At 45.3% G+C, this 12,831-nt stretch overlaps 1 protein-coding gene across 5 annotated transcripts in view; it reads right to left on the reverse strand.

The window, feature by feature from the left end:
* Nucleotides 1–12,831, reverse strand: part of ALPK2 (alpha kinase 2) — a 146,573-nt gene that overhangs the window by 16,159 nt on the left and 117,583 nt on the right. For 2 of the 5 annotated variants that reach the window (XM_019014169.4, XM_063699252.1), the window contains exons 11-12: nucleotides 6,573–6,790; nucleotides 673–721 (exon numbers count right to left, since the gene is read on the reverse strand). In XM_019014169.4, coding sequence (XP_018869714.3) covers nucleotides 673–721; nucleotides 6,573–6,790 — 267 coding nt within the window. Of the gene's footprint in view, nucleotides 1–672; nucleotides 722–2,907; nucleotides 3,645–4,298; nucleotides 4,381–6,572; nucleotides 6,791–12,831 lie in introns of those variants that run through there. The other 3 variants (XM_063699253.1, XM_055368226.2, XM_063699254.1) reach the window with 3 other exon arrangements.

Genomic DNA, 12,831 nt, shown 5'->3' on the forward strand with positions numbered 1-12,831 from the left:
ATGGCTGGCTTTCTCCTCAGTGGCAGTCAAGTAAAGAAGTGGGAAGGGGCAGCTTGTTAAAAAGACACCCCAGTAAAATGTGATCATAGCATCATCTGTGTGTGCCTCACGCTAAGCAAAGCACCACTCTATATTAGAAAAATAAAGCCATCATCAAAAACAAGTAACTAATCACAGCTCTGCCAGAGACATTGCCTCCTATGATTATCATTGTGGGGGTCTGTGAGCTGCCTAAAATACTTTTTGGAGAAAAATTAATTTAAAATATACAAATTGAATTCACTGCATTCAATTGCAAAAAAAAAAAACTTTTCAAAGAAGCTTTTAATAGTGAATATATTAAATGTAAAAGAACGGAATATTCCCAGTTAAAAGGCATCCAAGTAATGCCAGCATTTTCTCCCCGTGGTACTCCTATTGGTTATTAATCTTGAAATGTGTTTGCAAGAGTTCTCATTTGTTTCAAAGTTAAGAAACAAATGTGCTCCCCTGTGAGAACAAAGTCCATAAATATTTTATGTAAGTGAGAGAAATGAATTCATTCCAAGAACATTCGTCATCCACAGTTAGGACAAGAAGTTCACTTTGCCCACCTCAGCCTGACAGTGTCTGCCTGGAAAGTGTCTGTAAGCCCAGTGTTAAATGATGCACACTCCATTTTTTCCTACTCACCCTTTAGCCAGCGTTGCTATGCCAACGTCAGTTAGCTTCATTCCTACACCTACAGGAAGAGAAAGCAAAGATGGGAGTTTGTTACTCAGGGCCCCTCAGGAAGTTGGGCCATCTAGCCCCAGGGAAGGGGTAATGACAGCTCATCCTCCTTCTCCTTCCTGCATAAACACTCGAGGCCTCTTTCATATACGCATCCAGCTTTAGGCAGGGACCATGGGGAAGGTGGGAGTTAGGGGGAATCAAGTCTCATGTGAGCAGACAACCCAAGCCCTCTCAGCTCTGGAAATGAAGTCCTCTGCCTGCCTGGCCCACCCACCCCATGACAAGGAGGGAGCTGGCCACTCTGTGAAAAAATCTGAGGCCTGATGCTTGTCCCGTAAGCAATCTCCCCAGAAATACTGTGACTTTGGCTTAGGTCTGGCTCCCCGTTCTTCAATGAAAGTGGAAACCCTTACATGATGGAAAGAAGAGTAGGCACGGCCTGGGATAGTCAATGCCAATAGCAAGAGGATTTGATATGGTTTGGCCATGTCCCCACCCAAATCTCATCTTGAATGTAGCTCCCATAATTCCCATGTGTGGTGAGAGGGACCCAGTAGGAGATAATGAATCATGGGGGCAGTTTCCCCCATACTGTTCTCATGGTAGTGAATAAGTCTCAGGAGATCTGATGATTTCATAAGGGGCTTCTCCTTTTCCCTTGGCTCTCATTCTGTCTCTGGCCTGCTGCCATGTAAGACGTGCCTTCCACCTTCCACCATGATTGTGAGGCCTCCCCAGCCACGTGGGACTATGAGTCCATTAGCCTCTTTTTCTTTGTAAATTACCCAGTCTTGGGTATGTCTTTATCGGCAGTGTGAAAATGGACTAACACAGGGCTCAAGGGGCATGTGTTTAGTTCAAAGCCAAACTTCAGACATATGATTTCTCATTTCCATAAAGATCGTTTTTCAATCCAGGACTGAAGGTTTTCTGGGTGGTCAGTGTTAGACCCCGGGAAACAATCCTGAGTTCCATGTAGACACTGAACCAATGGCCTGGCAAAGCAGACATTTGGAACACGTGGTCCTTGGACTCATCCTAACTGCTACCCACTAAACCATGGTGGGGGTAGGTGGGGGATACCAAAACCAAAACAGTAGAACAGCTACCTGAGCTTCCCACTCTGGTTCAGCAAAAAACAATAGGCACCCATTGCAAGCATATGGAACCCTTTTTTGCATGTGCCTTTCCAGCAGGAGGGGTAGGGAGGGTAGCTAGGGAGCCAGGGAGGCAAAGGGAATAGACTATCCCACTGTTTTCCACTGTGAGGGAGGATAAGAGCTGCCATCCCCTTCTGTAGTGGAAAGAGCCACCCTCTCTCATTCTACCCCCAGTCTCAGCCTGCATCCTGAACTTCTCTCAGGTCTAGTGGAAAGTAAAGCACTTCCCTGATGCCCAGAGTGTGGATTCCCTCTTGACCTTTCCAGAATCTGCATGCTCTGACCACATACCAATTCCACTCCTGTCTCCTTAGGGTGAGGGCTATGGGCACTTGCTCCAACGCAGTGGACCTCTGCCAGGACCTTACCTGTGCAATCTAGTGATGACATTTTATCCCACGGCCCATAGTGCCACCCCACCAGTGTGTCTGCACCTGCTAGATGCCTGGGTCCTGCCTCCTGTGCTCTTGCCCCTGCCTCTTGGGCTCCATGGGCCGGGCTGTGACCACTGGCATTCCCCACCTCCAGCACGTGACTTGCCCATGGAGGGCCCTGGCAGCCTAGAAACCAGTTTGGGCTGTGGAAAGAAAAAAACTCAGCATCCCCCTAAAGCCAGCCATGAGGATCAGATCTGCTGGCCACCTACTTCCGTGGTTCCCCACCCATGTGGAGTGCTGTTTCTGAGGCCCAGGAAAAGACAGCTAAAGGGTTAATGCTCGGATTCAGCGTTATCCACTGGGAGCATGGCAAAAACAAAGGACGTGTTGGGATTCAGGCTGGTTAGGCAGACAGAAGCCATGAGGCCTGCTTTTCTGCAGTGCACCCGTGAGCTAAATTAGACATGGCACTTTGGGAGAACCAGTGACCATTTTAAAAGTCTCTTTCGCAGTTGGTAACTAATTCATCTCATTCTTTCAAAGCCGCTAATAACTCAAACATATGTAGAAATGCTTCACATAGCTTTTATTGCAGGGACTATGCTTTGAAAAAAAAAAAAAACCCCACCAAATTGCAAACGCTGTCTCTGGACATCTTGTTTCATAGAAAATTGTATTTTAAAATTACAGCTGTAAGCCGTATGGAAGTCCAATTTGAAAAAGTCATTTGGCAAAAGGTCCTTGAACTTGGAGAATTGCTTTCCCTTGTTTCCCACAATTACCAGCTGTCACTTACAGTTTAGAAAGACAGAATATAATTTTTAAAAGAAAACTTCCCCCTGTCAGTTTAATGATTTGCCAGCAATTCTGTCAAGGTTACTAGGAATCTCTAGAGGCTAAAGTTAAGTCCTAGTGTGCAGCTATCAAGCTGAGTTGGAGATAACAGTAATCTACAGGTTGTTTCTAACAGAAGAAAGGAAATGAACAGCATTAGAAGTTCATTCTCCACTTGGCTGGGCACAGTGGCTCATGCCTGTAATTCCAGCACTTTGGGAGGCCCAGGCAGGTGGATCGCTTGAGGTCAGGAGTTCAGACCAGCCTGGCCAACATGGTGAAACCCCATCTCTACTAAAAATACAAAAAAAATAAAAAAAAAAAAGTTCATTCTCCAGAATTCAAGGTCTTGAGTTTTTTGGGTGACAGCTTGTTAGAAGGCGTGGTAGTCTCACCAGCATGCAGGTCTCGGGTCCAAATCACAGGCTCATCTTTTACCCCACAAACCTGCAGGACCTGGCATAATCTTCTAAATAAGCAAATGCAGCCAGGAAGAGTTAACTTTAAAAGTCCAAAAAGGTGGTGATAGAATTTGAGTTTAATTCTAATTCCAGTGTCTCTGTAAAATTATAAAAAGTGGAGTTTCCTTAGAGAATAGATGTGCTATCTCATGCCACAATGACAATGACAGTAAAAATATTCTTTGTCCATCAACAGAGAGTAAATAAACACCATTACTTAATGCCACACCACCATGTTAAACCACACACATCATTTACAGAGAGATGTGATATTCCATTACTGTTGTTTACTAGTACCTGGAAGTGAAACTAACTGTGCACGAAGCCGTGGGTGCTGCTTTTCAGCACGAGAGCTATATTTAATACAAAATTAATTCCCAAGGAGAAAAGATGGGCGACAGCAGCAATTGCACAGCCAGAGTCTAAATAGAACAAACAGCTGTCTGTTAAGACCATATGTTTTGTGTGTGTGTGGCAGCAAAGTCTCTTCAAAGAGTGAAGTCTGACTTAAATTTGCAGATTGGCTTCATCTGCAAGGAGGTAATGTTGCATTTCCCAGCTGGCCTGCAAGGAGTCCTTCCAAGGGCTTAGGAGGAAGAACCGTACACATACCAGAGCCCTCTAACATCAGGAGAGACTTGGAAAGGTCTGGAAGTAAATATCTTGCAAATTTGCTAAATTGTTATTTGTGGAAAGAACTTGGAATTCAGAGTCAGAAAATGTGGGTTGGAGTCTTGGACCCCTCTACTTACTAGCTGAGTGACAGCAGACAGAGACAATCACGGTCTCCAGGCCTCAGTTTTCTCTTCTGTAAAATGGGGATCATAATATCTTCTGTGCAGGGTTATTATGAAGATTAAGTAAAAATAATAGAAAAAAATGAATGGATACAAAAATTGATGAAATCCAAGTCAAGTTTCTAGTGTAGTTGATTATATTCTGCCAATGTCAATCTCTTGGTTTTGATAATGTACTATAGTTATGTGAGATGTCACCATTAGGTGAAGCTGGTGAAGCATACATGGGAATCACTCCATATATTTTTACAAATTCTTGTGAGTCTATAATTATTTCAAAATAAAGGCTGGGGCACAGTGGCTCATACCTCTAATCCCAGCACTTTGGGAGGCCAAGGCAGGAAGATCACCTGAGTCCAGGAGTTCAAGACCAGCCTGAGTAACAAAGTGAAACCCCATCTCCACACATACACACACACACACACACACACACACACACACACACACACACACACACACACACACACACACACACACAGAAAAAAAAAAGGAAAGAAAAAATTAGCCAAGTGTGATGGCATACTCCTGTGGTCCCAGCTACATGGCAGGATGAGGCAGGAGGGTCACTTGAGTCCAGGAGGTTGAAGCTGCAGTGAGCTGTGTTTGCGCCACTGCACTCCAGCCTGGGTGACAGAGTGACACCCTGTCTCAAACAAATAAAAAAAAATGGGTTAAAAGAAATAGGAACCATTTATTATGTGGCAATGCTGCAATAAGTGCTTTACTATCTCATTTAATTCTCAAAACAACTCTGTGTGGAAGTTACTGAAGCACTGAGAAAGGTAATTTGCCCACAGGCTACCAGGCTGGAAGTGGCAGTGCAGGGAACAGAACCCCAAGGTGGTCTTGCTCTTCAACACCATGTAATAGCTAGAGCTTGAGATCCTCATCTGGGACAATATCTGACATTTGGTAGGCAGAAAATAATATAGTTCAGATTTTCTTAACAGCAAACAGAAATAGGAAACCCCTTGCAGCAGAAGCTGCTTGTGCCTTACCTATTGCCCACACCCCAACCACTTCTGTGCACCTGCCTCCACCTCTTAGTGCCACACCAGCATTTCTCTGCTTAAGAACTTTCTCTGATCATGTTTTTTATCCGGCTTAGCTTGCTCATGTGGGCAGGTGACAAGTGCAAAGGAGGTAATGCCCCCACCCAGAGCAGCCGCCAGCTGGTGATCCTGGTAGTTGGTGTATACACACTCCGGCTCCCTCACTGAGAAGTGTGCTTTGCAGGGCTCCCTGCAGATGTCAGCTCCAGTGCCCACGGCAGTCACTGGCTAATAATAACATACTCTACGAGTCGCCTTTCCTTCCCCAGTTGCACTTCCCTACTCCTCTATTGGCGTTTCCTGGGGTCCCCTCTCAAATAAGCCATTTGTATGTGAGTACCTGTCTCAGGTCTGTCTTAGGGGAGCCCTAACAATGACATCTCCATTCCATAGAAGAAATGGTATTCCTAAACAATTGTGTATACATTGAAAACATGCTATACATTCAGCAGAGAAGCTTAAAATCTAAAGCATTCTAAAGACTCTTTTGCCTATAGAGAATGAAGTACTACATCTTAATTTACCTTATGGTAGATCTGCATTTGAGAATATATTGCTGAGTTTAGGCCTATTGAGGATATAACAGTAAAGCCAATCTCTGGTTACCTGTTGTAATGGGAAGGCATTATTGGCATGAATTATTAAAATGAAATGACCTCTAGACACAGTGGCTCACGCCTGTAATCCCAACACTTTTGGAGGCCAGTGTGGGAGGATCGCTAGAGCCCAGTAGTTCGAGACCAGCCTGGGAAACCATCCAGGACGCTGTCTCTACAAAAAAAAAATTTTTTTTTAATTAGCCAGGTGTGGTGGAATGCATGTGCAGTCTCAGCTACTCTGGAGGCTGAGGCGGGAGGAATACTTGAGCCCAGGAGTTCAAGGCTGCAGTAAGCTATGATCGTGCCACTGCCCTCCAGCCTGGGTGACAGAGCGAGACTCTGTCCCCCCCTAGAATTTTTTTAAATAAAAATAAAATGCAATGGCCCCCTGGCTGGTTATTTCAGGCTCCTTTATCAAATCTTGTTTCTGAGGAGGCATCAGTAACAGCTTCTGCAGGTAAAGGTGTTTCAAGGTACCCAGCAGGCCTATCCTTCCTCTCCCTCCCCTCCCTCTCCACCCACAGGAACATCTCTGGCCCACAGCATCCCTGGAGCCTGGGCTAAGCTGCTCTCCTCACCTTGCATGTCCGTCACCAGGAGGCAGCCACTTGTTTTCTGGTACACCCAGTGCTGGAAGGTGCAACATTTCTGACCAGCTTCTGATTCTCTTCTCAAGAAGTTTATTTCTTTCCCATCCCTGATGGAATACTTCACAAATTCTCCAATCAGCTCCTCCTCCACTGTAGCATACGGGATATTGTTCTCAGGCCGATGGATAAGAAAAATAGGAATGATCCTGGCAGGGAAGAGAACACAGGTGCACATCAAGGTCTCTACTGGGAAGAGAGGCTCCTGCGGCATTCTACTCTCTCCTGGAGCAGCACGGAGCATAGAATTTGTCCCCAATTCTGCTAGGTTTAGACTACAAATCCATCCAATGACTTTTTAGTGGGTAAGATATGTTTCTGTGTTTTATTTGTTGTTATAAATTCCTCCTTGGGAGGGGGTTTAATTGCTCATGTAGAAATGAATGTCTTCATTGTAGTCATATCTTAATGACCCATCAATCAATGACTATAATCTATCTATCCATTCATCCATTCATCTACTCACCCACCCATCCATTTGTCCATCCATTCATCTACTCACCCACCCATCCATTTGTCCATCCATTCATCCTTCCTTCTACTCACCCTCCTCCTTCCCTCCCTCCATCCATACCTTCCTTCCTTCCATCTATCCTTCCTTCCTTTCATCCATCCATCCATTGATCCTTCTTTCCTCTCATTCAGTCAACCAATATTTATTCAGTGGCCTGTATGTGTCAGATACTCTTCCAGATGCTATTCCTCAAAACAGCAATAAAGAAAACGGAGGCTGTGTTGTCAGGGCTCTCACCTTTAAGTGAGGGAGACTGACAATAAACAAGTAAATGCATGGTGCTAAGCGCCAGGTGGGAAAACTCAGCAGTGAAGAGGAGACGGGCATGTGGTGGAGTGGGGCAGCTGTCTTATGTAGGGAGGTCAGAGCAGCCCTTGTTCATGGATAAAGAGCATTTGAGCAGAGGCCTATAGGAAGTGAGGGGAGCCATGAGGACATCGATGGTAGAGCATTCCAGGTCGAAGGCACCCCAAGGAGAAATGCTCAGGGCAGGAGCAGCACTCCTGGCGTGCAGCAGGAGTGCAGGGAGCCAGGGAGATTGGCAGAGGTTGGGGGAGGCAGAGGGGACAGGAAGTCAGGCCTTGGGGGACCTGGGAGACCATTTGGAAAACTTTCCCCTTTGTACTGAGTTGGATGAGAAGCCATTGGAGGATTTGGGGCAAGTGGGGAAGGGGCAGGAGGAGATTTCTGCATGACAAAGATCACTGCCTCTCTGTGGAGAATAGGCCAGGGGCAGGGCAGGGAGACTGGGGCCAAGTAATGATGTCCAGGGAGCTGGAGCGGTGATCAGCTATGGGATCAGATATGGGATGGAGTTTCCAGCATTATCCATTTACTGCCACATCATCCTACATGATGATTTCCTACCTACCTCTCTCTCTTCAAAGCACCTACACCTCCTCCCCCAACTGCACCCTCAGCTTCCTGTTTCAGTGTGCAGACTGAAGGTTTAAGAGAACCTCTAAGTGCTGCCACAAGCACATCCATATTCTCACCTCCCGGTCTGTGCCCACACACTGCGCCCTCTTCCTACTACGATGAGCCATCCCTGCTCCATCCTGAACCATCTTCTCTACAGGTGCCCTGGTCCCCGCCCCTCTCAAGTCCTCCAGGTATTGCTCCAGCAGTTTTTCCTCTCTCAGCTCCATCAATATTCCCTCTACAGAATCATTCCCAAGAGCCTAGCAGCATTCCATGATAGCTACACAGCATGGCGACCCCACAGCCCACCCCAACTACTGACTCACATTCGACATCGAAACGCAAATCCGCTGTAGACTCGCTGTCTCCAGTCCCTCCCCTCCCATTCTCTCTTAAGCATCTGAAAGAGGCTTTCCCTCGAAAGAAGCCTCTATCAAGGGCAGCACGACCATCATGCTGCTAAGTCCAGTGTTCTCTTCTCGGCCCCCACCCCCTTTGCTCTCAGCAGCTCTGGGCACAGTGGATCTCTCACTTCTTTCTGATACGGCTTTCCCTGGCTTCCTCAAGGCTTTCCTCTGCTTCACTGGCTACCTCTTCTCTGTCTCTTTTGTGAGTTCCTCATCCTCTCCCCTTTAGACTCTGGAGGGCTCTGGAACAGCTCTTCTCTCTCTGCCCACAATCCCTAGCGACTTCCTTGCTTTAAATACCTTTCAGATGCCGATGACTTCCACATTTATGTCCCCAGTCCAGCCCTGTCCCTGAGTTCCCTGCCCACCATCTCCACGTGATGTCTCATGGGCATCTCAAATTTAACACTGCATTGGGCACACATGGCCATAAAGATGGCAACAGTAGACACCGGGGATTCCAAAAGAGGGGAGGGAGGGAGGAGGGTAAGGTTGAAAAACTACCTATTGGGTGCCATGTTCACTATTTGGGTGATGGGTTTAGTTAAAGCCCAAACCTCAGCATCACACAATACAGCCATGTAACACACCTGCACATGGACCCCATGAATCTAAAAAAATAAAAAACCAACCACAATAAAAACATTTAAATGATATTTAAAATTTTACCATGGCAGAAACTGAAGAGCTCATTTGCCCCCACCCCCCACATCTGCCTCCTCTCAGTGACTGGCAGCTTGTGAAAACTGAAACAATCAATTCATTCAATGAACATCCACTGAATAGCTGTGTCAGAATCCCGAAGACTCACCAGGAGGGCAGAGGTGACTAAGACACAGTCCCTGCCTTCCAGGGGCAGCCGTTGGGGAAGGTGCATGGAGAAGCAAAGCCCAGCACATAGTAAATGCTCCTGGCTCAAAATAAGTGTTTGGCAAAATATGAATGAATGAATGAATGAATGAATGAATGAATATATATGTATGTATAATATTTATATATGTTTCTCAATTTCAGTACTATTGACATCTGGACAGACAGTTCTCTGTGGGGGTGGCAGGGGGCTGTCCTGTGCACGTAGCCTGTTTAGCCGCCTCCCTGGCTTCTACTTCCCAGATGCCAGTAGTCCTTCCCGAATCCTGACCATCAAAAGTGTCTCCATAACCACCACTGTCCCCTGGGGCTTGTGAACCACTGAGAGAGAATCTGATCTTACAAATTTGTAAATAGCCAGAGAAGAGATCACCTAGTTTAACATTGACCACGTAGATATCACTTCCAAGGGCCTACAATAGAATCACTGATGGCGGGCCATAGAGGCAAGAGGAAAATGTGAGATGCTGACTTTTGATGTTCATTAATTTTTTTTTTAGTACAAAATGTTTGTCAAATGAGTAAATCAACAAATAGGCTGTAATTATCTAATGTACGCCCCTAACTATATGTTTAATGGATCAGAAGATCGACTTCTGGGAGGGACCAAGTGATCAGAGTGAAATGGCGGCGGGGCAGCTATAACAGAGACCTGTGCATGCAAAGACGTGACCAGCTGCCCTGGGGTAGGGATGGGGCAAAACCCCACAAAGAGCCCTTAAATGAAAATGCCTCAAAAATGTCATGGGTTTTGAATCAGCATCTTTAAAAGTAATTGTGTAGAATAATCCCATATAACATAGTGGCCACACAACGTCAGGAAAAGTTGTGGGGGTAGCAGAGATGGGTGAGCTCCTCTGCTGCCCATGTGGTTCCTTTCTCCCTTGAATAGCGCTAGGACAGACCTGGTCACTTCTCTCTGAGAGGGAACGTGGGCCTCTAGACCCCCTCTCCCAGTGGAATGAACACGTAAGGCTTGTCTTTCACAATAGGAAGGAAAGCTCGAGCTGGGACCTCAGGTTCTGTGATTGCCACTCAGGAAACCACCTTTGCAAAGACTGTAACAGTGAGAAAATTATGGCAGTGAAAGTGATCTGACCTGACTCCATTTTCCCTTTAACCTTCAAGCTGCCCTTGTTCATTCCTGGGCAGAGGCCAAAGTAACTTTGGGAGGAATTTAGTTTATAGTTTAACAAACAAAGATGGTAACAGCCCCTCTCCAAAACAAAGCACCTCCTTACTTGGGGATCAGACCACCTTTGTAAAACCAACAACTTAGCCACAGGATTAGAAATTATGGCTGAGGTGTCATGCAGCCAGAGGCCATGATATTCCTACCTCCCCACTTGCTCCCATAGATAACATTACTAGTGTAAATCCTAAGACTAGTGTTTGAGGTATTTTTCAGACCCTGTATTCTGATGGATCAGCTGGTACCACCCAGACTGGTAAAACTGGCTCATCTGGTCTTGTGGCCTTCACCCAGGAACAGACTCAGTGCAAGAGGACAGTTTAGTCTCCCTGATTCCATCCCTGACCCTACTAATAAGCAATCCCTATTTCCTAGCCCCCTGCATTCTAAACTATTAAAACAAACAAACAAACAAAAAACCCAGGCCTCCAAATTTTCAGGGAGGCTGATTTGAGTAATAATAAAACTCCAGTCTCCCATTTAGCCAGTTCTATCAGAGATGTGTGAACCAGAGCAGCTCCATCTTGAATAGGGGCTGGGTAAAAATAAGGCTGAAACCTACTGGGCTGCATTCCCTGATGGTTAAGGCGTTCTAAGTCACAGGATGAGATAGGAGGTTAGCACAGGATAGATAGGAGGTTATCACAGGACACAGGTCATAAAGACCTTGCTGATAAAACAGGCTGCAATAAAGAAGCCAACTAAATCCTACCAAAACCAAGATGGCGACAAGAATGACTTCTGGCCTTCCTCACTGTTACACTCCCACCAGTGCCATAACAGTTTACAAATGCCATGGCAATGTCAGGAAGTTGCCTATTTATATGGTCTAAAAAGGGGAGCATGGATAACCACCCCCATAAAAAGGGGCAACCAGCAGCCCTTGGGGCTGCTCTGCCAATGGAGTAGCCATTCTTTTATTCTTCTACTTTCTTAATAAACAGGCTTTCACTTTACTCTATGGACTTGCCCTGTATTATTTCTTGCATGAGATCCAAGAACCCTCTCTTGGGGTCTGGATTGGGACCCCTTTCCGGTAACAGCTCTATGTATAATAAACTCTTTTTTTTTTCAATTATACTTTAAGTTTTAGGGTACATGTGCACAACCTGCAGGTTTGTTACATATGTATACATGTGCCATGTTGGTGTGCTGCACCCATTAACTCATCATTTAACACTAGACATATCTCCTAATGCTATCCCTCCCCCCACCCCACAACAGGCCCCCATGTGTGATGTTCCCCTTCCTGTGTCCATGTGTTCTCATTGTTCAATTCCCACCTATGAGTGAGAACATGCGGTGTTTGGTTTTTTGTCCTTGTGATAGTTTACTGAGAATGATGATTTCCAGTTTCATCCATGTCCCTACAAAGGACATGAACTCATCATTTTTTATGGCTGCATAGTATTCCATGGTGTATATGTGCCACATTTTCTTAATCCAGTCTATCATTGTTGGACATTTGGGTTGGTTCCAAGTCTTTGCTATTGTGAATAGTGCCGCAATAAACATCCGTGTGCATGTGTCTTTATAGCAGCATGATTTATAATCCTTTGGGTATATACCCAGTAATGGGATGGCTGGGTCAAGTGGTATTTCTAGTTCTAGATCCCTGAGGAATCGCCACACTGACTTCCACAATGGTTGAACTAGTTTATAGTCCCACCAACAGTGTAAAAGTGTTCCTATTTCTCCACATCCTCTCCAGCACCTGTTGTTTCTTGACTTTTTAATGATTGCCATTCTAACTGGTGTGAGATGGTATCTCATTGTGGTTTTGATTTGCATTTCTCTGATGGCCAGTGATGATGAACATATTTTCATGTGTCTTTTGGCTGCATAAATGTCTTCTTTTGAGAAGTGTCTGTTCATATCCTTCGCCCACTTGTTGATGGGGTTGTTTGTTTTTTTCTTGTAAATTTGTTTGAGTTCATTGTAGATTCTGGATATTAGCCCTTTGTCAGATGAGTAGATTGCAAAAATTTTCTCCCATTCTGTAGGTTGCCTGTTCACTCTGATGGTAGTTTCTTTTGCTGTGCAGAAGCTCTTTAGTGTAATTAGATCCCATTTGTCAATTTTGGCTTTTGTTGCCATTGCTTTTGGTGTTTTAGACATGAAGTCCTTGCCCATGCCTATGTCCTGAATGGTATTGCCTAGGTTTTCTTCTAGGGTTTTTATGGTTTTAGGTCTAACATTTAAGTCTTTAATACATCTTGAATTAATTTTTATATAAGGTGTAAGGAAGGGATCCAGTTTCGGCTTTCTGCATGTGGCTAGCCAGTT

This window comes from Gorilla gorilla, chromosome 17 (genome assembly GCF_029281585.2).
Source record: "Gorilla gorilla gorilla isolate KB3781 chromosome 17, NHGRI_mGorGor1-v2.1_pri, whole genome shotgun sequence".
In the NCBI taxonomy this organism is placed as follows: domain Eukaryota; kingdom Metazoa; phylum Chordata; class Mammalia; order Primates; family Hominidae; genus Gorilla; species Gorilla gorilla.